The sequence below is a fragment of the Hypanus sabinus genome, chromosome 12 (genome assembly GCF_030144855.1).
Source record: "Hypanus sabinus isolate sHypSab1 chromosome 12, sHypSab1.hap1, whole genome shotgun sequence".
NCBI lineage: Eukaryota > Metazoa > Chordata > Chondrichthyes > Myliobatiformes > Dasyatidae > Hypanus > Hypanus sabinus.
Window position 1 is genome coordinate 10,394,046 of NC_082717.1, and position 22,739 is coordinate 10,416,784.

At 43.5% G+C, this 22,739-nt stretch overlaps 1 protein-coding gene across 1 annotated transcript in view; it reads right to left on the reverse strand.

Moving 5' to 3' along the window:
* aig1 (androgen-induced 1 (H. sapiens)) overlaps positions 1-22,462 on the reverse strand; it is a 336,483-nt gene extending 314,021 nt beyond the window's left edge. Inside the window, exon 1 of the mRNA XM_059985296.1 lies at positions 22,322-22,462. Within this exon, the coding sequence (XP_059841279.1) occupies positions 22,322-22,462 (141 nt within the window). The remainder of the gene's footprint in view (positions 1-22,321) is intronic.
* Between the last annotated feature and the right edge of the window lie 277 nt (positions 22,463-22,739).

Consider the following 22,739-nt stretch of genomic DNA (forward strand, 5'->3'; position numbering starts at 1 on the left):
TTAATCCTAGCTTTATCATGGGACAATTCATAATGACCAATTTACCTACCAACTGATACATCTTTGGACTGTGGGAGGAAATCCACATGGTCACAGGGAGAACAGACACCGGTGGAATTTGAGCTGTTACCGTAAAGCGTTGTGCTAACCTCTAAACTACTGTACCACCCAAAGTCTTGCCTGACAAATCTGTTGGAATTCTTTGAAGAAATAACAAGCAGGATAGACAAAGGAGAATCAGTGGATGCTGTTAATTTGGATTTTCAAAAGGCCTTTGACAAGGTGTCACACATGAAGATGAGAGTCCATATCGTTATAGAAAAGATACCAGTATGGATAGAGGATTGGTTGATTAGCAGGAGGAAAGAGTGGACCTTTTCTGGTTGGCCGACAGTGACTAGTGGTGTTCCACAGGGGTCAGTTTTGGGACCACTTCTTTTTACATTCTATGTCAATGATTTGGATGATAGGATTAATGGTTTTAAGGCCAACTTTGCAGACAATACAAAGATAGATAGACGGGCAGGTACTGTTGAAGAAGTAGGGAGGCTACAGAAGGACTTAGACAGATTAGGAGAATGGGCAAAGTAGTGTCAGATGGAATACAGTGTTGAGAAGTGCAGGATCAAGCACTTTGGTAGAAAGAACAAAAGCATAGACTGTTTTCTAAGTGGACAGAAAATTCAAAAATCTGATGTACAAAGAAACTTGGGAGTACTTATGCAGGATTCCTTAAAGGTTAATTTGCAGTTTGAGTCAGGTGGTGAGGAAGGCAAATGTGATGTTAGTATTCATTTCGAGATGACTAGAATATAAAAGCAAGGATGTAATCCTAAGGCTTTTATAGAATGCTGGTGAGACCTCACTTGGAGTACTGTAAGAACTTCTGGGCCCCTAATCTAAGAAAGGATGTGCTGACATTGGAGAGGGTTCAAAGGAGGTTCACAAAAATGATTCCAGGAATGAGAGGTTTATCATATGATGACCATTTGATGGTCCTGGGCCTGTCCTCACTGTAATTCAGAAAAATGGGGGGTGGGGATCACATTGAAACCTACCGAATGTTGAAAGGCCTAGATAGAGTGTACGTGGAGAGTATGTTTCCAACAGCCGGGGGAGTCCAAGACAAAAGGGCACAGCCTCAGAATAGAGGGACATCCACTTAGAACGGAGATGAGGAGGAATTTGTTTGGCCAGAGGGTGGTGAATTTATTGCCACTGGCGGCTGTGGAGGCCAGGTCATTGGGTGTATTTAAGGCAGATGTTGATAGGTTCAGGGTGTGAAGTGTTATGTGGAGAGGGCAGGAGAATGGGGTTGAGAGGGAAAATGGATCAGCCATGATGGAATGGCAGAGCAGACCCAATGGGCCAAATGGCCTAATTCTGCTCCTATCACATGGCCTTATGGACTGATACCTCTCATAATCTTATGCACCTCTCTCAGATCTCCCATCAGCCTCCACCACTGCAGAGAAAACAACCCAAGTTTGTCAAACCACTCATGATAGCACATGCCCTCGAATCCAGGCAGCATCCTGATAAACCTCTTCTGCACCTTCTTCAAACCTTTGATATCCTTCCTATAACCAGAACTGTACACAACACTCCAGGTTATTTCTGACTAGGGTTTTATAAAGCTGCAACATAACTTGCTAACTTTTGAACTCAATGCTTCAACTAATAAAGGGAAGCATGCCATATTACTTCTCAACTACCCTATCAACCTGGGTAGCAACTTTTAGGGAGCTATGAACATGGACCCCAAGATCCTTCTGTTCAACAACACTGTGGAGGACCTTGCCATTAACAGTCTACTGTCTCTTTGCATTTGACCTTCCAAAGTGTGACACGTTTGTAATGTGAAGTGCTACACTTTGAAATTGTGTGGTGCGAGCTGCCAGATGAAGTGGTAAAGGCAAATATAATTATGTTTAAAAGATATTTGGAAAGGTACATGGAAAGAAAAGGTTTAGGGGGATGTGGGCCAAATGCAGGAAATGGGATTAGCTTGGATAGAACACAGAACATAGAACAGTACAGCACAGGAACAGGCCCTTCGGCTGACAATGTTGTGCTGAACCAATTAAATTAATAATCAAAAGGCCAACTGAACTCATCCCCACTGCCTTCCATTCCCTTCATGTTCATATGCATATCTAAACTCTTTTAAAAGTCCCTAATGCATCTGGCTCTATCACCACCTCAGCCAGCACATTCTAGGCACCCACTGCTCTCTGTAAAAAAAAACTTACATTCACATCTCCTTCGAAATTATCCTCTCTCACCTTAAATACATGCCCTCTGGTATTAGACATTTGGAAAACAATATTCTCTGTTTATTCTACTTACGCCCCTCACAACCTTATAAATCTCTATCAGATCTCCCTTCAGAATCCATCACTCCAGGACAACCCAAGTTTGTCCGACCTCTCCTTGGTCAGTATGGACGAGTTGGGCACTATTTCTGTGTCGTATGACTCTATGACTCTATGACACTGACACCATTGGTCTGTCAGGGGTAGAGGTAGTGCTATGAGTTAGCACAATATTTTCTTATTGTTCAGAACTGGGCTTCCATCCAGCTTCTATGTTCACAGTCTGTACCAACTACAAGTCACGCAGGGCGGTGTGATATTCACCTCAGCCAAGTGAGGGTTGTCGGGAAAGGATTCCCTGCCAATGACTTCATTTGAGCCTGTTTGTCATCTGGCACACTTAAGAGACCGGTGTTGATGGCAGGAACAAGAAAAGTTACATTTGTGCTGGGAGGTTATAGAATTTGGATCGCAATTTTAAAAAAATCTTTCTTTTTTGGAACAGATTTTGAGCATTACTTTTGAAGAATATTTTAACAATATCAACTCTAATTGCAGAAGGTATTTAAATTGGGTTTTTGAAAACTCTCAAATATAAGTAAGGGCAATGAGTTCAGCTTTTATGTGTTGAGTTCGTTTGTACATCCATCACAGCAGTGAATCATAGAGTCATGGAGCACAGCAGCACAGAAACAGGACTTTGGCCGATCCAGTCCATTCCAAACTTTTAATCTGCCTAGTCCTATCAACCTAGTCTTGGACCATAGCCCTCCAAATCCCTCCCATCCATGTACCTGTCCAAATTTCTCTTAAATGTTGAAATCAAACCTACATCCACCACTGCTGCAGGCAGCTCGTTTTACACTCTCACCACCCTCTGAGTGAAGAAGTTACCCCTCACGTTCCCCTTAAACATTTCACCTTGTTCACTCAATCACATTTTAAATCATTCAGTGTTCTGAGTTTTGAAAATTAAACAGCATGATGTTAAAAGCAATTTATTCACTTATTTTATATACAACTAAGAACAGGTTCAGGTCCAACAAGCCATGCCAACTAACAACCCACCTATTTAGTTACCGTCTGTTATGTTGCTGGCTTTTAGGGCAGCAATGAAGATCCTCCATCTCTGTTTGTCTTAATCTTGGCAGTGTTCAGAACTTACTTCATCGTACCAGTAGCTTCCACTTGGCTTTCACTGCTGTCAGTGATGCAAATCCTGGTGGGGACTCAGGAATACTGTTGCACACCGATATAGAATATTTCATTGCTATTTCTGTAACAATTTTTTGACCAGTCAGTGTTGTTAGCCCTGAGATGAAACCCCAATCCCACCTATTTAACCCCAGCCTAAGTTACAGGACAATTCACAATGACCAATTAATCTACCAACAGTTCTGTCTTTGCACTGTGGGAGGAAACCAGTGCACCCAGAGGAAACCCACACAATCACGGGAAAGATGTGCAAAATCCTTACAGACAGTGCTGGAAATGAACCCTGAACTCTGATGCCCTGAGCTGTAATAGTGTGCTAGCTGCTATGCTACTGTGGCTATGCAGGCAAGGTCAAACCTCTGCTGTCAGTTCAATGCAGATGCTAAACGCCATCCGCTATTCCAAGGAAAACATCAAACCATTAGTTTGTCACTGATGAAGCCTATCTCGAGCAACTAGAACAAGATTTCTGATGAACTGTTACGAGTACCTCCAACTCTCCTTTCCTTGTATCTATTGTGATAATTTTAACCCATTCTTTGCTTCCTCACATTTATTTACATTTTCAAGATGAAATTAGCAGGCTGAGAACATATGACAAAACAGGTGTGGGTATGAAATCTCATATGAAGCTATTATCATTCAACCAGCATGGTTGCTGAACCAGCATAGTTCATTCACCCCAACTCTGAACTGATTCCACAACCTGTGGATTCACTTTCAAGGACTCTATAAATCATGTTCTCAGTAATACACTCAGTGGTCACTTTATTAGATACACCTGTACACCTGCTCTTTAATGCAACTATCTAATCAGCCAATCATATGGCAGCAATTCAATGCATAAAAGCATGCCGATATGGTCAAGAGGTTCAGTTCATGTTCAGACCAAAAATTGGAATGAGGAAGGAATGTGATCTAAGTGACTTTGACCATGGAATAATTGTTGGTGCCAGACAGGTTGGTTTGAGTTTCTCAGAAAATGCTGATCTGGGATTTTCATGCAGAACGGTCTCTAGAGTTTACAGAGAATGGTGGGGAAAAAACATTCAGTGAGTAGCAGTTCTGTGGAAGAGATGTCAGAGGAGAATGTCTGGACTGGTCAGTATCTCAAATAAGCACACATTACAACTGTGGTGTGCAGAAGAGAGTCTCTGAACACACAACACATCGAACCTTGAACTAGATGGGCTACAGTAGCAGAAGACCAGAAACGTACACTCAACGGCCACTTTATTAGATACAGGAGTTAAGTAATAATGTAGCCACTGAATGTATATCCAATTGTCTTTTAAGAGTTTTGGCTTCTGTCCTCTTTCTTTCTGGTCCTGATGAAGGGACTTTGCATTCCTTTCCATAGATGCTGCCCAACCTCTGGAGCTCCTGCACATTTTGGTTGTGATGTCCTGGGTTTCTAGCATCTGCAGAATCTCTTGTGTGTCTGTTTTTTAAAAGTTGTTAAGTCATCAAGCTCCTCTCTCACTCTTAATGGAATGTAATCACAGATGACATGACCCCAATGATCATCACCAACCCAGAGGTCTTTATGAACTCCAGGGTTAAATACTGTTGCATTAAGTTCAAGTTCAAATTTAACATCATTCTGTTGATGTATACCACCAAATGAAACAACATTCTTCCAGGACAAGGTGCACAATACAGCTCATATAACTCACACACACAACATATAAATTAATATCACCACCAAAAAATTAACAAATACTAAGGCATATAAGTAAACAGTATAACACTACTGGTGCTTCAAATGTGATGGGACTGGGGTGGTGGTAGAGAGTTTGGTAGTCTTACGGCCTGAGGTAAGAGACTGTTTCCTATCCTAACACTACCCTAATGTTACGGCACGTCCTGCCTGATAGTAGGGGGTTCAAAGAGTTTGATGGATGTATGGGAAGTATCGTTCACAATGCCAAAGGCATTATGTATGCAGTGCTCTTGATAAATCTCTCGGATAAGTGGAAGAGGGACTCCATTGATCCTCTCAGCTGTCCTAGCAATCATTTATAGGGACTTGTGGACAGAAGCTTTACAATTCCTGTACCAGACAGTGACGTAGCCAGTCAGATCACGCTCAATGGTGGCTCATGTAAAAGTTGGTTAGAATGGGGACTTTGTCCTAATGATATGGTACCCCCTGCCTGATTTAGGTTAACAGCAACATAACTAGAATTGCAGCCAGATCCAGACTCTTCAATTTTTTTTTTGATAACTTTCCACATGAGTACTAACTAAAAGCGTCAGTCTCATAAGTAAATGAAAAAGGGAGTAAAAAGATAGAGTGGTGGAGGGGTATTATGCTAAAGACTTCAGTAAACTTTGAATGGGAGAGTCATCGAGTTACACAATTTGAAGCCAGGCCCTTTGGCCCAACTCATCCATGCTGACCAAGTTGTCTAACTAAGTGAGTTCTACTTGCCTGTATCCCTCTATTCCGGAGTTTACAACTTTTTTTGCCATGGACCCTCTAAGCCTTCTCATCCATATACCTAAGCAAAACACTTTTAACCATTGTAACCATTTCCATACACTCACCACCATCTGTGTGGAAAAAAGTTGCCCCTCAGTTCCCTTTTAAATCTTTGCACTTTAAATCAATGCACTCCCCTACTCTAGGAAACAAACTGCTGAGGCATTTCATCTTATCTATACTCATGATTTTATAAGACCATAAGATATAGGAGAAGAATTAAGCCAATTGGCCCATCTAGTCTGCTCTGCCATTTCATCATGACTGATCTATTTCCCACTCAGCCCCAATCTCCTGCCTTCTCCCCGTATCCCTTCATACCTTGACCAATCAATGAATCTCTCAACCTCTGCCTTAAATATACCCAAATGACTTGGACTCCACGGCTGCCTGTGGCATTAAATTCCACAGATTTACCACCCTCCATTCTAAAAGGACATCCCCCTATTCTGAGGCTGTGCCCTCTGGTCATAGATCCCCCTGCTACAGGAAAGCCTCTATTTGTTCTTATACCTGTCTCAACCAGTTCTACTCTCACACTTCTACCAACAAAAATATAATCCCATAAAACCTCATCACAAATTCTCTTCTCACCCTCTTTTACCTCTTCTCACCTGCCTAACACTTTCCATTTGGATCACTCTCCCTTCCTCTTTTCCTATTGTCCACTTTCTTCTCCTGTCAGATTCTGTCTTCTCCAGCCCTTTGCTTTCCCTACCCACCTAGCTTCATCTTCCAGCTATCCTCCTTCCCTTCCCCCCCTCACCTTTTTATTCTTGCATCTTCCCCCTTCTTTTCCAGTTCTGAAGAAGGGTCGTGACCTAAGATGTTGACTGTTTATTCCCCTCCATAGATACTGCCTGACCTGCCGAGTTCCTCCAGCATTTTGTATGTGTTGCAGATGATAGGTGAGGGGGAAGGTGGGTGGGTGGGTGGGTGTGGTGAACTACATATACCTGTCTGGACACGCCCCCCCTGCTGACTGCTCCTGTGGCTCCTCCCACAGACCCTGGTATAAAGGCGATTGAGGCCTGAGCCCAGCCCTCAGTCTCCAGGATGTAGCATGGTGGTCAATTGCTGCTTGTTCTTTCTTCCAGTCAATAAAAGCCGATACCTCACCTCACGTCTCAGAGAGTTATTGATCGTGCATCAGTGGGTGAGTGAGGGGGATGAAGTAAACAGCTAGGAGGTGATAGGTGGACAAGGTAAAGGGCAGCAGTAGAAACAACCTGAATGGAGAGAAGAGTGGAGCATGGGAGAAAGGGAAGGAGGAAGGGGATTAGAGGAAGGTGAGAAGAGAAGGCGTAAAGAGAGAGCCCAAGTGGGGAATGGAAAAAGAGAGAAGGGAAAGGTGGGTAAATTTACTGGGAGCTGGAGAAGTTGATATTCATTCCATCAGGATGGAGGCTACCCAGATGGAATATGAGGTGTTACTTCTCCACCCTGAGGGTGGCCTCATCATCGCAGTAGAGAATGCCATAGAACGACATTTCGGAATGGGAATGGGAAATGGAATTAAAATAGTTGGCCACTGGAAAATCCTGCCTATTGTGGGCGGACCGAAGGATAGGGTAACAGCAACATAATTAGAAATCCCCCCAGATGCAGATTCCTGAAAGTTTTTTGATAAATTTCCACAAGAGCACACCCTTCTGCCACCTACACTCCAGGGGAAAATAAAGTTCCAATTTATCCGGCCTCTTCTTACAACTCAAACCGTCCAATCTCAATAACACCCTCGTAAATCTTTTTTTTTAATCCTTCATAGTTAACATTGGACTCCAGAGACATATCATTTGTGTTCAGTCCAACAGAAATAAACTGGAAAACCAAAAGAGATTGTTTAATGTTGCTGTTGAACGTAGGAGTATGAATGAAATCTGACACTATTGAAATACCTGGGTAAAATTTGCAAATTGTGTTAACAGTGGCAGACAAAACTCAACAAGAAAGTGAAAGTTGCTGGCAGAGAAATGGTGTGACCAGGTTGGAAACTGAAAACAATGTGGGAGTGATTGCAGATCCTGAGTCCCATCACCGTGAAAAAGAGCAACTCAAATGCCGACTTGCATTGTGCCGACACAACAACATAATCTAAGGCTTTCACATTGAAACCATGTCTGACGTATATGGTGCTGTACCTTGAGGGGTTTTAGAAAGGCATACAGTCATTGAGTACTGAGTACTATAGTGCAGATACAAGCCCTTTGGCCCATCTAAACCATGCAGGTGTGGTCTTCTGCTGAGTCCCATCTTCCTTCCCTTGGACCATATTCCTCCATACCCCTCCCATCCATCTACCTATCCAAACTCCATTACCATTGAACCACTCATTCCACCACTCATTCACTCATTCGCACCACTGTCAGAATGAAGAAATTCCTTTCAGTTTCTCCCTGAATGTTTCATCTTTCACTCTAAACCCATTGTCTCTTGTTCTAGCCTCACTGAACCTGAGGGGAAAATGCCTGCTTGTGCTTACCCTCTCTATACCCCTCATAATTTTGTACACGTCTACCCAATCTCCCCTTGTTCTCCTACGCTCCAGTGAATAAAATCCTAACCCATGCAATCTTTCCCTTTAACTCTAGTCCTTAAGTTCCAGCAGGACCCAGCATCTATATGATAAAGAAAAGCTCTTAAATCAGTTGACACTGTTTTCTCAGAGTACCTGATCCAAGCATGACGGGACTCAATATTTTCTGCTATCCTCAAGTCCATTCAGAACATAGAACATTGAAAAATAATATTGAACATACACATAGAATATTCAATAGCACTGGAAGAGGCTCCTTGGCCTTCAAGGTCTGTGCCAAACGTGAAAGAATTGATTTGGAGCTAGAACTGGTTTATTATTATCACATTGTACTGAGATACAGTGAAAAGCTTCTCTTACATTCTGTACATACAGATCAGATCATTACACAGTTCATTGACTCTGGGTGTCAGGGAGGAGATAAGTCTCAACCAGAAGAGGTGTAAGGCACTCCTTCCATCTGCTCACCTGTAAGTCACCGTTGGGCAAGATGTTGCACCTGCTTAGCCCCCCCAATCAGTGTCATGTGAAGCCATGGGAGCAGGTGGTGGATGGTCGTATGAGTAGCTGGTGCATTTCACAAATCCTGGCTATGGGACCACTGATGTCAGGCCGACAATCTCTGAAGAGTGTTGCTAGTAACTGGGGTCACCTGTCTTGTAAAGACACTGCCCAGAAGAAGGCAATGGCCAACTACACCCGTAGAAAATTTGCTAAGAACGATCATGGTCTTTCCATGACCATGATCGCCCACGTCATATGACACAGCACGTAACTAACGAATAGACCACACTTTAAGTATTGTCTTCAATCTGGTTGCTTAATTATGGAAAAGAATTAGAGAGGGTGCAGCGAAGATCTACCAGGATGCTACCGGGATTAGAGAGCATGTGTTATGAGGAAAGGCTGATTGAGCTAAGGCTTTTCTCTTTGGAGCAAAGGAGGATGAGGGGCAATTTGACAGAGGTGTGTAATGAGAGGGATGGACAGAGTGGACAGTCAGCACTTTTCTCCCCAGTGTGACAGTGGTCTGTACAAGAGGACATCCACTTAAGGTGAGTGGAGGAAAGTTCAGAAGAGATGTGAGAGGTAGGGGTTTTTTTTGTACAGACATTGGTGGGTGCCTGGACTGCACTGACGGGGTGGTGGTAGAGACTGATACAATAGGGACCGAGGCACATGAATGTAAGGAAAGTGGAGGGATATGGGCTGTGTGGGACAGAGATTTAGATTGATCGTAGAGTAGGTTTATCTTAGTCGGCACAACATTGTGGGCCGAAGGGCCTGTACTGCTTTATGTTCTGTTTGAAAACAGGATACAGAGTTAAGGGCAGGATTCTCAGCAGTGCAGAGGAGCGGAGGGATCTTGGGTTCCTCAGAGTAGCCGCCCAAGTTGGTAAGGTGGTTAAGAATGCATATGACGTGTTGATCCTGATTATTTGGGGGACTGAGTTCTGTGAGCCACGAGGTAATACTGCAGATGTATTAAGGTATCGTGCTCAGTGCTGGTCTGCGAGACCATAAGATATAGGAGCACGAGTAGGCTATTTGGCCCATCGAGTCTACTCTGTCATTCAATCATGGCTGATCCAATTCTTCCAGTCATCCCAACTCCCCTGCCTTCTCCCCCACACCCTTTGATGCCCTGGCTAATCAAGAACCTATCTATCTCTGCCTTAAATACACCCAATGACTTGGCCTCCACAGCCGCTCGTGGCAGCAAATTCCACAGATTCACCACCTTCTGATTAAAGTAATTTCTCCACATCTCTGTTCTAAATGGACATCCTTCAAACCTTGTACTAGGCTCCCCTACCATGGGAAATAACTTTGCCATATCTAATCTGTTTAGGCCTTTTAACATTCGGAATGTTTCTATGAGATCCCCCCTCATGTTCCTGAACTCCAGGCAATACAGCCCAAGAGCTGCCAGATGTTTCTCATACAGTAACCCTTTCATTCCTGGAATCATTCTCGTGAATCTTCTCTGAACCCTCTCCAATGTCAGTATATCCTTTCTAAAATAAGGAGCCCAAAACCATCCACATTACTCCAAGTGTGGTCTCACGAGTGCCTTATAGAGCCTCAACATCACATCCCTGCTCTTATATTCTATACCTCTAGAAATGAATGCCAACATTGCATTCACCTTCTTCACCACCAACTCAACCTGGAGGTTAACCTTTAGGGTATCCTGCACAAGGACTCCCAAGTCTCTTTGCATCTCTGCATTTTGAATTCTCTCTCCATCTAAGTAATAGTCTGCCCGTTTATTTCTTCTATCTAAGTGCATGGCCACACACTTTCCATCATTGTATTTCATTTGCCACTTCTTTGCCCATTCCCCAAAACTATCTAAGTCTCTCTGCAGGCTCTCTTTTTCCTAAACAATACCCGCTCCTCCACCTATCTTTGTATCATTGGCAAATTTAGCCACAAATCCATTAATCTCATAGTCCAAATTATTGACATACATCATGAAAAGCAGCAGTCCCAACTCCACTGGTAACCGGCAGCCAGCAACAGTAGGATCCCTTTATTCCCACTCTCTGCTTTCTGCCGATCAATCAATGCTCCACCCATGCTAGTAATTTCCCTGTAATCCCATGGGCTCTTATCTTGCTAATCAGCCTCCTATGCAGCACCTTGTCAAAGGCTTCGGAAAATCCAAGCACACCACATCCTCTGCACCTCCTGTGTCTACCCAGCATGTAATTTCCTCAAAATAATTGCAGTTGGTTAGTCAGACAGGATTTTACTTTCAGGAAACTATGCTGGCTTTGGCCTATCTTGTCATGTGCCTCCGTAATCTCATCCCTAACTATCAAATCCAACAACTTTCCAACCACTGATCTCTGGCTAACAGGTCTATAGTTTCCTTTCTGCTGTCTCCCACCCTTCTTAAATAGCTGAGTACGTTTGCAATTTCCCAGTCATCCAGTGCAATACCAGAATCTATTAATTCTTGAAAGATCATTGTTAATGCCTCCACATTCTCGTCATCTACTTACTTCCCGGTCACTTCATTATAGGAAGGATGTGGAAGCTTTAGGGAGGGTGCAGAGGAGATTTAGCAGAATGTGGTCTGGATTTGAGAGCATGTCTTATGATGAGAGATTGTGTAAGCTAGGGCTTTTTACTTTGGAGTGAAGGAAGATGAAAGGTAACTTGATAGAGGCATGTAACATGGTAAGAGATAGTCATAGAACAGATAGCCACATACTTTCTCCTCAGGTAGAAATGGGGGCAAGGGGGCATAATTTTAAGGTAATTGGAGGAAAGTATAGCAGAGTAAAATTCTTTACACAGAGAGTGCTGGGTGAGTGGAGTGCCCTGAAGTGGGGTGGTATAAGAGGCAGATACAGAAGTGTTGGATTGATCTTAGGGTAGGTTAAAAGCTTGGCACGATATTGTGGACTGAAGGGCCTGTACTGTGCTGTAATGTTTTACGTTCTGTGATCTATAACTTGAGGGGATTCTTTTAAATTCATTTGACTTTGAAATGAAGCTGTATCCAATCTAGTGTCATGTCAGTGTCTCCTCCAGAGGGCCCTACACTACATTGATTCAGAGCTCTGAGCCCCAGATCCCTACGGCACCTTAAAGCTCAGTCGCAGTGGAACTCCTTGCTGCAGTCAGGACAGAATGCTTTGATGAATGGACTGTGTTTAGCTTAGGAGCTCTCGCTGCCTGCGACTCATATTTCAGTGCCAACCTGTGGAGATGAGATGCAATGGGCTAATCCTGTCAAAACTCAAGATTCAAATTTATTTTGCATATGTACATCGAAACATCGAGTGAACTGCTTCATTTGTGTTAACAATCAATGCACCCAGCAGTGTGCTGGGGAGCAGCCTGAGAAGTGCCACTACACGTTCCAACACCAACATAGCAAGGTTCAAATTTAAAGTTATTTAGCATTTCTACATTGGCACATACAGCAAAATGCGTCATTTGCATTAACAACCAACACAACCAAGGGTGTACTGGGGGAAGCCCACAAGTGTTATCACACATTCAGGAGTCAACATAGCATACCCACAATGCTTGGCAGAACAACACAGAGCACAACAAACAACAGAGCAATAACAGCAAATCAAGCCCCATTCCTCCTGCCCATGCACATACTTACACAGCCCTCCAACACCAGGATAGGGTGCCTTCAGCCTCCTGTTTCAAGCAGTCTCAGATTCAGACTCACTGAGATTCGTAGGCTCAGGCTCTGACCTACAGGCCTCATTTTCCAGACTTCCATTTCAACTTTCAGGCCACAATCATCAGCGTCGGTGCCAGGAACCACCAATCACCCAACTCTAGGCCTCAAACACTAGAATCACCGGTAATGGGACCCCGATACTAGGCCTCGAATTCCAATCTCACCGATTGGTATACCCAGCGGGAGTTGGGTGGGGCGGGGGGGAGGTCATTGGATGTTGTTCCTCCTACCAAGTCAGACTACTCCATCTGACAACTCGCTGACCCTGGAGGGGTGCCAACAGACCCAGTCCTTGCAGGTCTGTCTGCCTGAAATCGACCTCAAATACCCCACATTTGCATTGCTGGCTTTTCAATGCAGAGCAAAGGCTTAGGCTTCAGCCTGACTTCTAATTCCTCCTACATCCCTGTCATGACACCTTAACGTGGCCCCTAACTGGCTTTTCTGTTCCCAAAACCAGCCCTAGGAACATAACAAACAGCTAAAAGACAACTAAATTTGAGCTGCATACTCAATGGAGACCACATCTCAGCACCATCTTGGGGGAAAAAAAGGCAACTTCTGTTTTTGTAATTGTAATTGTAATTTTGTAATTGTAATTAGTGTAATTCAACTCTATTGTGACGCGAATGGACCTGGGAGTCTTAATTCACGATTCTTTCAAGGTCAATTTGCAGGATGAGTTGGTGTAAAGACGACAAATGCAAAGCGAGCATTCATTTTGTGAGGACAAGAATATGAAAGCAAGCATCAGGTTATGTCTGACCAATCTTATAGAGTTTTTCAAGGAATTTACCAGGAAGGTGGCTGAAGGAAAGACAGTGCATGTTGCCTACATGGACTTTAGTAAGGCATCTAACAATGTTCTTCATGAGAGGCTGGTCTAGAAGGTTCTGTCGATCAACATTCAGAATGAGTTAGTAAGTAGGATTAAATGTTGGCTTTGTGGGAGAAGCCAGAGAGCGGTATTACAGGGTTGCCTCTCTGACTGGAGGTCCGTGACTTGTGGAGTACCACAGGTATAGGTGCTGGATCCTATGTTGTTTGTCATCTATATCAATGATCTGGGTGATAATGTGGTAAACTGGATTAGTAAATTTGCAGATGACATGAAGTTTGTGTGTCATGGACAGCGAGGAAGACCATTATGGTTTGCAGAGGGATCTGCATCAGCTGGGAACCTGGGCTGAAAAATGGCAGATGGAATTTAATACAGACAAGTGCAAGGATTTGTATTTCTGCAGGACCAACCAAGGTGGATCTTACACTGTGAACGGTAGGGCACTGAGGAGTGTGGGAGAACAAAGGGTTGTGGGAATACAGGTCCATAATTTGTTGAAATGGGTGTCATAGGTAGATAGGGTCATAAAGAAAGCTTTTGGCACATTGGCCTTCATAGATTAACTTGAAGAGTACAGAAGATGGGATGTTACGTTGAACATGTTGGTGAGGCCTAATTTGGAGTATTGTGTGCAGTTTTGGTCACCTACCTACAGGAAAGGTGTCAACTAGGTTGAAAGAGTACAGAGAAAATTTACAAGGGTGTTGCCTGGTCTGATTGGAAAGATTGAATCGGTTAGGACAGTATTCTTTAACACATAGAAGATTCAGAGGAGATTTGATAGGGTATTCAAAATTGTTAGGGATATAGATGGAGTAAATACAAACAGATTTTTTCCACTGAGGTTGAATGGGACTACAACCAGGTATCATGGGCTATGGGCGAAAGGTAAGAAGTTTAAGGAGAACGTAAGGGGTAACTTCTTCATTTGGAGTGATGTGAGAGTGTGGAATGAGCTGTCAGTGCAAGTGGTGCATGCAAGCTCAATTTCAATACTTAAGAGAAGTTTGGATTGATATATGGGGGGCTATGGGCCCTGAGCAGGTAGGTTAAGCGGTTTCAGTATGGACTAGATGGGACAAAGGGCCTGTTTCTGTGCTATACTTTTCTATGACTCTGTGACTCCATACTGCTGAGGCCTAACAAGGTGATGGTCAGAACTCATTTGGAATACTGTGACCAATTTGGGATACGTATCTAAGGAAACAGGTGCTGCCCCTGGAGAGTGTCCAGAGAAAGTTCACAAGACTAACACCGGCAATGAGAGGTTTAACATATGAGGAGCATCTGGCGTCCCTAGATTTGTACTTAATGGAGCTCAGAAAGAAGGAAGGTGATCTCATTAAAACTTACTGGACCCTGACACGCCTGGATAGAGTGGTCAAGGTGAAGTTGCTTCCATTAGCAGGACAGTCTCTGTGGGTGCACAGGCTCAAAATAAAGAGAAGAGCTAAGGAGGAGTTTCATCATCCAGAAGGTGGTGAACCTGTGGAATTCATTGCTACAGAGGGCTATAGAAATTAAGCCATTAAGTGTGCTTGAGGCAGAAATTGATAGGTTCTTGATTGCTAAAGAGGTTCAGGGTTATGAATGGTGAACCAAACTTGATGAGCCAAGTGACCAAATTCTGGTCCTGCTCAACTGTTTATTTCCCTCCATAGGTGCTATCTGATTTGCTGAGTTCTTCCAGAAATTTGTGTATCTTGCTGAAGATTTCCGGCATCTGCTCTCCATCCGTGGAGACAAACTGTCTACTTTTATAAACCTTCCAATTCCTGGGGCTACCTCTTCCATTCCTGTCTCATGCTAAAAACAAATGCCATGTTCTTTTCTCACTTCCTACATCTCCGCCGCATCCTTTCCAGGCTGAAGTTTGCCTTTCCAGGACCATAGAGATGTCCTCCTTCTTCAGAGAATGGGGTTTCCCTTCATCCACAATAATGCCTCCCTCATCCACATTTCCTCCATTTCCCAGACATTCATGCTCACCCCATCTTTCCACTACCTTAACAATGATAGGATTCCTCTTCTCCTCACCCACCACCCCACGAGGCTCTGCATCCAACACATGTAGTTTCTGCCATCTTCTATGGGACCCTACCACCAACCAATTTGTTCAGTTCAAATAGATTTACTATCAAAATACATATAAATCACCATTTACAGCTCTAAGATTAATTTTCTTTGTGTGCATATTCAATAAATCCAATAGGCATAATAGAATGAATGAAAGACCACACCAACAGGGCACACAACCAGTGTGCAAAAAACACCAAACTGTGCAAATACAAATTGAAAGAAAAAAGTAACTCCATCTTCACTCCATGTGCAAAAAGCCTTCCCATTGGCCAAACATTTTAATTCCAGTTCCTATTCCCATTCCAACATGTTTGTTCATGGCCTCCTCTCCTGACACAACAAAGCCACTCTCAGACTGGAGGAGCAACACTTCATATTCTGTATAGGTTGCTGACAACCTGATGGAATGAAAATCGAATTCTCCAACATCCAGTAATATTCCCATTCCCCTTTCCCTTTTCTTCAAATCCCCACTATGGCCCTTCTCTTTACCTCTTCTCACCTGCCCATCACATCCTCTGGTATCCCCTGCCTCCTTCCTTTTCTCCAATAGTCCACTCTCTCTTCTATCATATATCTTTTTCTCTAGCCCTTTACCTTTCATCTCCCAGCTTCTTATTTCATTCCTCCTCTCCCCACCCACCTGGCTTCACCTATCACCTCCTAGCTTATACTCCTTCACCTCCATCCACTTTCTTATACTGGCATCCTTTGTCTTCCTTCACAGTCCTGAACATCATCTGTTTATTCCTCTCCATACATGCTGCCTGACCTGCTGAGTTTTTCCAGCATTTCCTGTCAGTTCATCGGCAGAATTGTGCCCCCCCCACCTCTCATATTAACCATTTCCACCCTGGAAGAAAGTCTCTGGTGATCTACTCGATCTATGCCTCATAGATCTCTCATCTTCCTCCTTCCCTCCAAAGAGGCTCGCTCAACCTCTCCTCATAAAACATGATCTCTTTTTCACCCACTCTGAAACTTTCACATCCTTCCTGTAATGAGGTGACCAGAGCTGAACATAATATTCCAAGTGTGCTCTAACCAGGGTTTCATAGAATTGCAACATTATCTTATCTTGTGGCTCTTGAGCTCACTCCCCCAAAGAACGAAGGCCAACACGCCCTATACCTTCTTTACAGCTTTATCAAATTACATGGCAACTTTCAGGGACCTATTGATATGGGCCCCAAGATCCCTCCATTCATCTGAGCTGCTAAGTGCCACTGCACAGGATTTAAATAAGTTGCAGAAAATTGTGAATGCGGTCAGCTCCATCATGGGACTTGCCTCCCCAGCATCCAGGCCATCTTCAAGGACAATGCCTCAACAAGGCAGCATCCATCATGAAGGACCCTCACCAACTAGGACATGCCATCTTCTCATTGCTACCATCAAGGAGGAGGCACAGGAGCCTGAAGACAGACACTCAATGATTCAGGAGCAAACACGAGGAAATCTGCAGATGTTGGAAATTCAAACAACACACACACAAAATGCTGGTGGAACACAGCAGGCCAGGCAGCATCTATAAGGAGAAGTACTGTCCTGACGAAGGGTCTCGGCCTGAAACGTCGACAGTGCTTCGCCTTATAGATGCTTTCTGGCCTGCTGTGTTCCACCAGCATTTTGTGTGTGTGTTGTCTCAATGATTCAGGAACAGCTTCTTCCACTCTGCCATCAGATTTCTCAATGGACATTGAACCCATGAACACTACCTCACTACTTATTTTCTCTTTTTGTACTATTTATTTAGTTTAACTTATTACTATATATATTTATATTTGCAGTAATTTAAACTTCTTATTCTTATGTATTGCATTGCACTGCTGCCGCAAAACAACAAATTTCACAGCAGACGCCAGTGATATTAAACCTAATTCTAATTCTGATTCAAAGTATCCTGCCATTAACCCAGAGACCACAGATACTGGAATCTGGAGCAATAAAAAAGAACTGCTGGAAGAACTCAGTAGGTCAGCAGCATCTATGGAGGTGAAGAGATTGTTGACACTTTGGCTAGTTCAACCTTGCATCAGGACTCTTGTTCTGATCAGGGATTATCCTGCTACTACTGCACAACACTGGTGTGCTATAGGGGTGTGTGCTTAGCCCACTGCTCTACTGTCTATACCCATGACTGTGTGGCTAGGCATAGCTCAAATATCATCTATAAATTTGCTGATGATACAACCACTGTTGGTAGAGTCTCAGATGGAAATGAGAGGGCGTACAGGAGTGATATATGCCAACTGTGGCGTGGTGCCGCAGCAACAACCTGGCACTCAACGTCAGTAAGATGAAAGAATTGATTGTGGACATCAGGAAGGGTAAAACAAAGGAACACATACCAATCTTCATAGAGGGATCTGAAGTGGAGAGCGTGAGCAGTTTCAAGTTCCTGGGTGTCAAGATCTCTGAGGATCTAACCTGGTCCCAACATATCGATGTAGTTATAAAGAAGGCAAGACAGCGGCTATACTTCATTAGGAGTTTGTAGAGATTTGGCATGTCAACAAATACACTCAAAAACTTCTATAGTTGTACCGTGGAGAGCATTCTGACAGGCTGCATCACTGTGTGGTATGGCGGGTGGGGGGTGGGGAGGCTGCTGCACAGGACTGAAAGAAGCTGCAGAAGGTTGTAAATTTAGTCAGCTCCATTTTGGGTACTAGCCTACAAAGTACCCTGGATATCTTCAAGGAGCGGTGTCTCAGAAAGGCAGCGTCCATTATTAAGGACCTGCAGCACCCAGGGCATTCCCTTTTCTCACTGTTACCATCAGATACATCAGGGAGGAGGTACAGAAGCCTGAAGGCACACACTCAGCGATTCAGGAACAGCTTCTTCCCCTCTGCCATCCAATTACTAAATGGACATTGAACCCTTGAACACTACCTCACTTTTTAAATATATATTCTGTTTTTTGCACAATTTTTTATCTATTTAATATATGTACACTGTAATTATTTACTGATTTAATTATTATTTTTTCCCATCTTCTTCTATATTATGTATTGCATTGGACTGCTGCTGCTAAGTTAGCAAATTTCATGACATATACTGGTGATAATAAACCTGATTCTGTTTTTGGTTTGCAGTCCCTCAAACATCACTAACATTGGCGAAACGTCGACAGTGCTTCTTCCTATAGATGCTGCCTGGCATGCTGCATTCCATCAGCATTTTGAGTGTGTTACTAACATTGGCCCATTGATTCGGAGCAGACTGTCTCTGTGGCCTGCAGTCAACGATCTACACAGCATTAACTTGACTTGAACTAAACTGAACATTTCTAACGTTTCAAGGATTCTCTGGTTTGAGATGTTGTATATTCTGTGTGCTTTTCACTCATACTTTTTGCTGTTCTTCTCTTTGTGCATTGGGTGTTTGATTTTTTTCTTGAATAGGTTCCATGCTGGACTTTGTTTCACGGCTGTCTGTGGGAAGACAAATCTCAGGGTTGTATATTGCATACATACTTTGATAATTACTGTACCTTGACTTTTGGAATTTTTGACATTGTTAAGCAAAGTGTGGATGAGGATAATATTATCTCCCGTTTGTATATTTTGGAAATGTATATTTTTGGGGAAAACATCTTATTCTGATCTTGTTATCAGTGTATTATTGGATAAGACAGACTCTTGGCTTCACAATCATCCTCATTATGACCGTGCATCTTACTGTTTACTGGCACTGCACTTTCTCTGTTACTGTTATACTTCATTCTGCAGTGTTACTGTTGTACTTTGTTCTATCTCGATGCACTGTGTAATGAGCTGGTCTGTATGCAAGGCAAGCTTTTCACTGCATTTCTGTACATGTGACAATAACAAACCAATACCAATACCAAGTTGTCATATATACCAAGATGCAACGAAAAGCTTTAATTTGCGAGCATTTAAGGCAGAGTTCCTGTTACTAATAAAGCGGCCACTGAGTGTTTGTACTCTGAATTATGAAGAGCAATGTGCCTAAAGTTCGGTTTGTGACCCTATCTACCTGTGATCTTCATGCTCCATGTCATTTGGTGTATCCAGCAACCAGTAAGAGAGGAACTGGGATTAATGGGATTGCTCAGTGAGCCAGCATTGACTCAATGGGCTGAACAGTCTCCTTCAGTGTCCTATGTACAATAGAATCATACACTCATGGCCAGTTTATTAGCCACCACATGTACCTAATTAGGTAGCTACTGAATGTATGTTCATGGACTTCTGTAGCCCATCCACTTCAAAGTTCAACATGCTGTGCATTCAGAGATGCTTCTCTGCAAACCACTGTTGTAACATGTGGTTTTTTGAGTTTCTGTCACCTTCCTGTCAATTTGAACCAGTCTGGCCATTCTCATAAGACCATAATAAGATATAGAAGCAGAATTAGTCCATTGAATCTGCTCCACCATTTCATCATGGCTGATACAATTTTCTCTCAGCCCCAATCTTCTGCCTTGTCCCATATCCCTTCATGACCTGACCTCGTATTGATTCTCCTCTGACCTCTCATTAACAAGGAACTGGTAGTCACTGGATATTCTTTTAATTTTTCGGACCATTCTCTGCAAACCATAGACCCCTACCATTAACCAAGGGGTCCATGGACACCAGGTTGGAACCCTACTGTAAACTCTGGATGCTGTTGTGTGTAAAAAATCTCAGATTTGCAGATTCTAAATCGCTCAAACCACCCTGTCTGGAACGAGTAATCATTCCATGATCACATTTCTTTCCCATTCTGATGTTTTGTCTGAACAACAACTGACCCTCTTGATCACATCTGCATGCATCCATGTGTAAAGATGCTGTCACACGATTGGCTGGTTGAATATTCCCAATAATGGCAGGTGTACGAGTGACCACTGGATGTAGCAACATCCAGGTAGTAAATAGAAAACAAAATGCGGGACTTGATGGAGGGTCTCGGCCCAAAATGTCATTGTTCATTTCCTTGCATAGATGTTGGGCCCACATCACAGATCTGCTGTGTTTCTCCAACACTTTTTGTGTGTTGCTCAATTATTTTTCCAGCATCTGCAGAAGCTCTTGTGTCTTTGAGAATACAGAATTTTGTTTTTCCATTACAGACTACAGAGCAGGTAAAGGTATAAATTAGAGTGAGAGTACAATAATTCATCTTTTATGTGGGAGAGCTCTGCTCAAGAGTCTATGACACCTCTTGACAAAGCCCCAGGATCCTGAGGTACAATGATACCATTCCTGTTCTTGTTTATAGCAATACTGATATTCATAAGGGCCCCTGGGGTGTATGGGTTGTCTAGGGAGAGCTAGTACCTCTGGGAAAGGGCTTGTCATGACCATCCCTAGGCAGTTCATTCACCTTTGGTCCCCATTGGACACTCAGCTCTCACTTGTGACTCCAAGAAGCTGTTTGCCTGCGACAGCAGCCACATCCCAGTACACCACTTCGACAGGCAGGCTAAACCAGTTGAGGGTAGCCCGGTGGCCTCATACTCCAGGGAGATAAGGGCATGCCTGTCCCAGCTCATCCACTCAGTCCCTGTGGACTGGGTGGGTGAGATCTAAATGAGATCAAATGGACATGAAGGCAGTACTGCAAAGCTCATTGAAGAGCTAAGGGTATGACAAGACATAGAAGACATCATGGTTATCCACTGCAACCAAGGAAGAGCCCAGTTTATGACGTTTGTTCGTACTACTTAATCTGGACTTCTGAGGTCGAAAGGGTGGAACTGCCTCAGTGCGACGGCTTTTCTACTTTAGAAATTCTCCTGCATAGGCTTCCTGTCATTGCTGGATATGATGGACAGCCACCATAGGCTCCTGCAGTCATTGAGGACATCTCCAGAAGGCAATGTCTCAAAAAAGGTGGCACCCGTCATTAAGGACCCCCATGAACCAGGACCTGCCCTCTTCTCATTGCTACCGTCAGAGAGGAGGTACAGGAATCTGAAAACCTACACTCAACATTTTAGGAACAGTTTCTTCCCCACTGCCATCAAATTTCTGACTGGTCCATATACCCATGAACATTACCACACTATCTTTGCTCTCTTTTTGCACTAGTTATTCAGTTCCTTAAATATATATTTCTTATCATATTTCATATTATATTTTATGTATTGCCCTTTACTGCTGCCATCAAATCACAAATTGCATAACATACCTCAGTGATATAAACTTGATTCTGATTCTCATTCTGACTATAAAGTGTTTGAATTAAAAAAAAACAATAAAATGACTTTTGATCACATTATGGCCGCTTCCCCGCCCTTATATATCCCTCCAAAGCTGTCCCTTGATGGTCTGAGGGGAGACAGGAACTCAAATGGTTAAATCAGAACAGCCACAATACATTATATGCAGTGCAAGTGATCGTAATTCCTAAAAACAGACATGCACAGGATCTGGAATAAAATTAAAACAATCTCCGTTGCTTTTTTTGTGTGAATAATGATCTGTTAAGAGAGTTGGTGAGGGGGAGGGTGGGGGGGGGACGCCCACAGATAAATAGCATCCTTTGAGGAGGGCATTGTCAGAATGTATGTGCGTGTGTTGGTGGGAAGGGAGGGAGAGTGGATTGAGAAAGAACAAAATGATCATCAATGCAACACTACAGGATTGACCATGATGGCGGCTTTCCCGGGACTCACCAGGTTAATGAACGTGAGGAACTTCCAGCTGCCTCCGTAGGTCTGGTGGGCCGGGATATCGAGAGCTCTGTAGCTGCACAGGATAGAGAGGTAGGAGAGCAGGATGGCGACCCGCAGCACCTGAGACGGGATGAGAGCCATGTTGCCGCCACCACCACCGCTGCTGATGCTGTTCCCCTCCCCTAGCAACCAGCCACGGCAACCGAGCCCGTCGCCATGGAGACAGCCGGCCTGTGCCCAGTCTGCTGGCAGTTGTAGTGTTGCACAGGCCTGGACAGCAACGAGAGCAATTTTACACTGTCAGAGATCAGTCTCTGCATGTAATATTACAGGCAGTGATATCAGGCCTGGGGAACTACCCTGCTGTTGTTCTGCCTGGGTACACAAAGAAATTGCATGATAATTATTAATGCCTGTG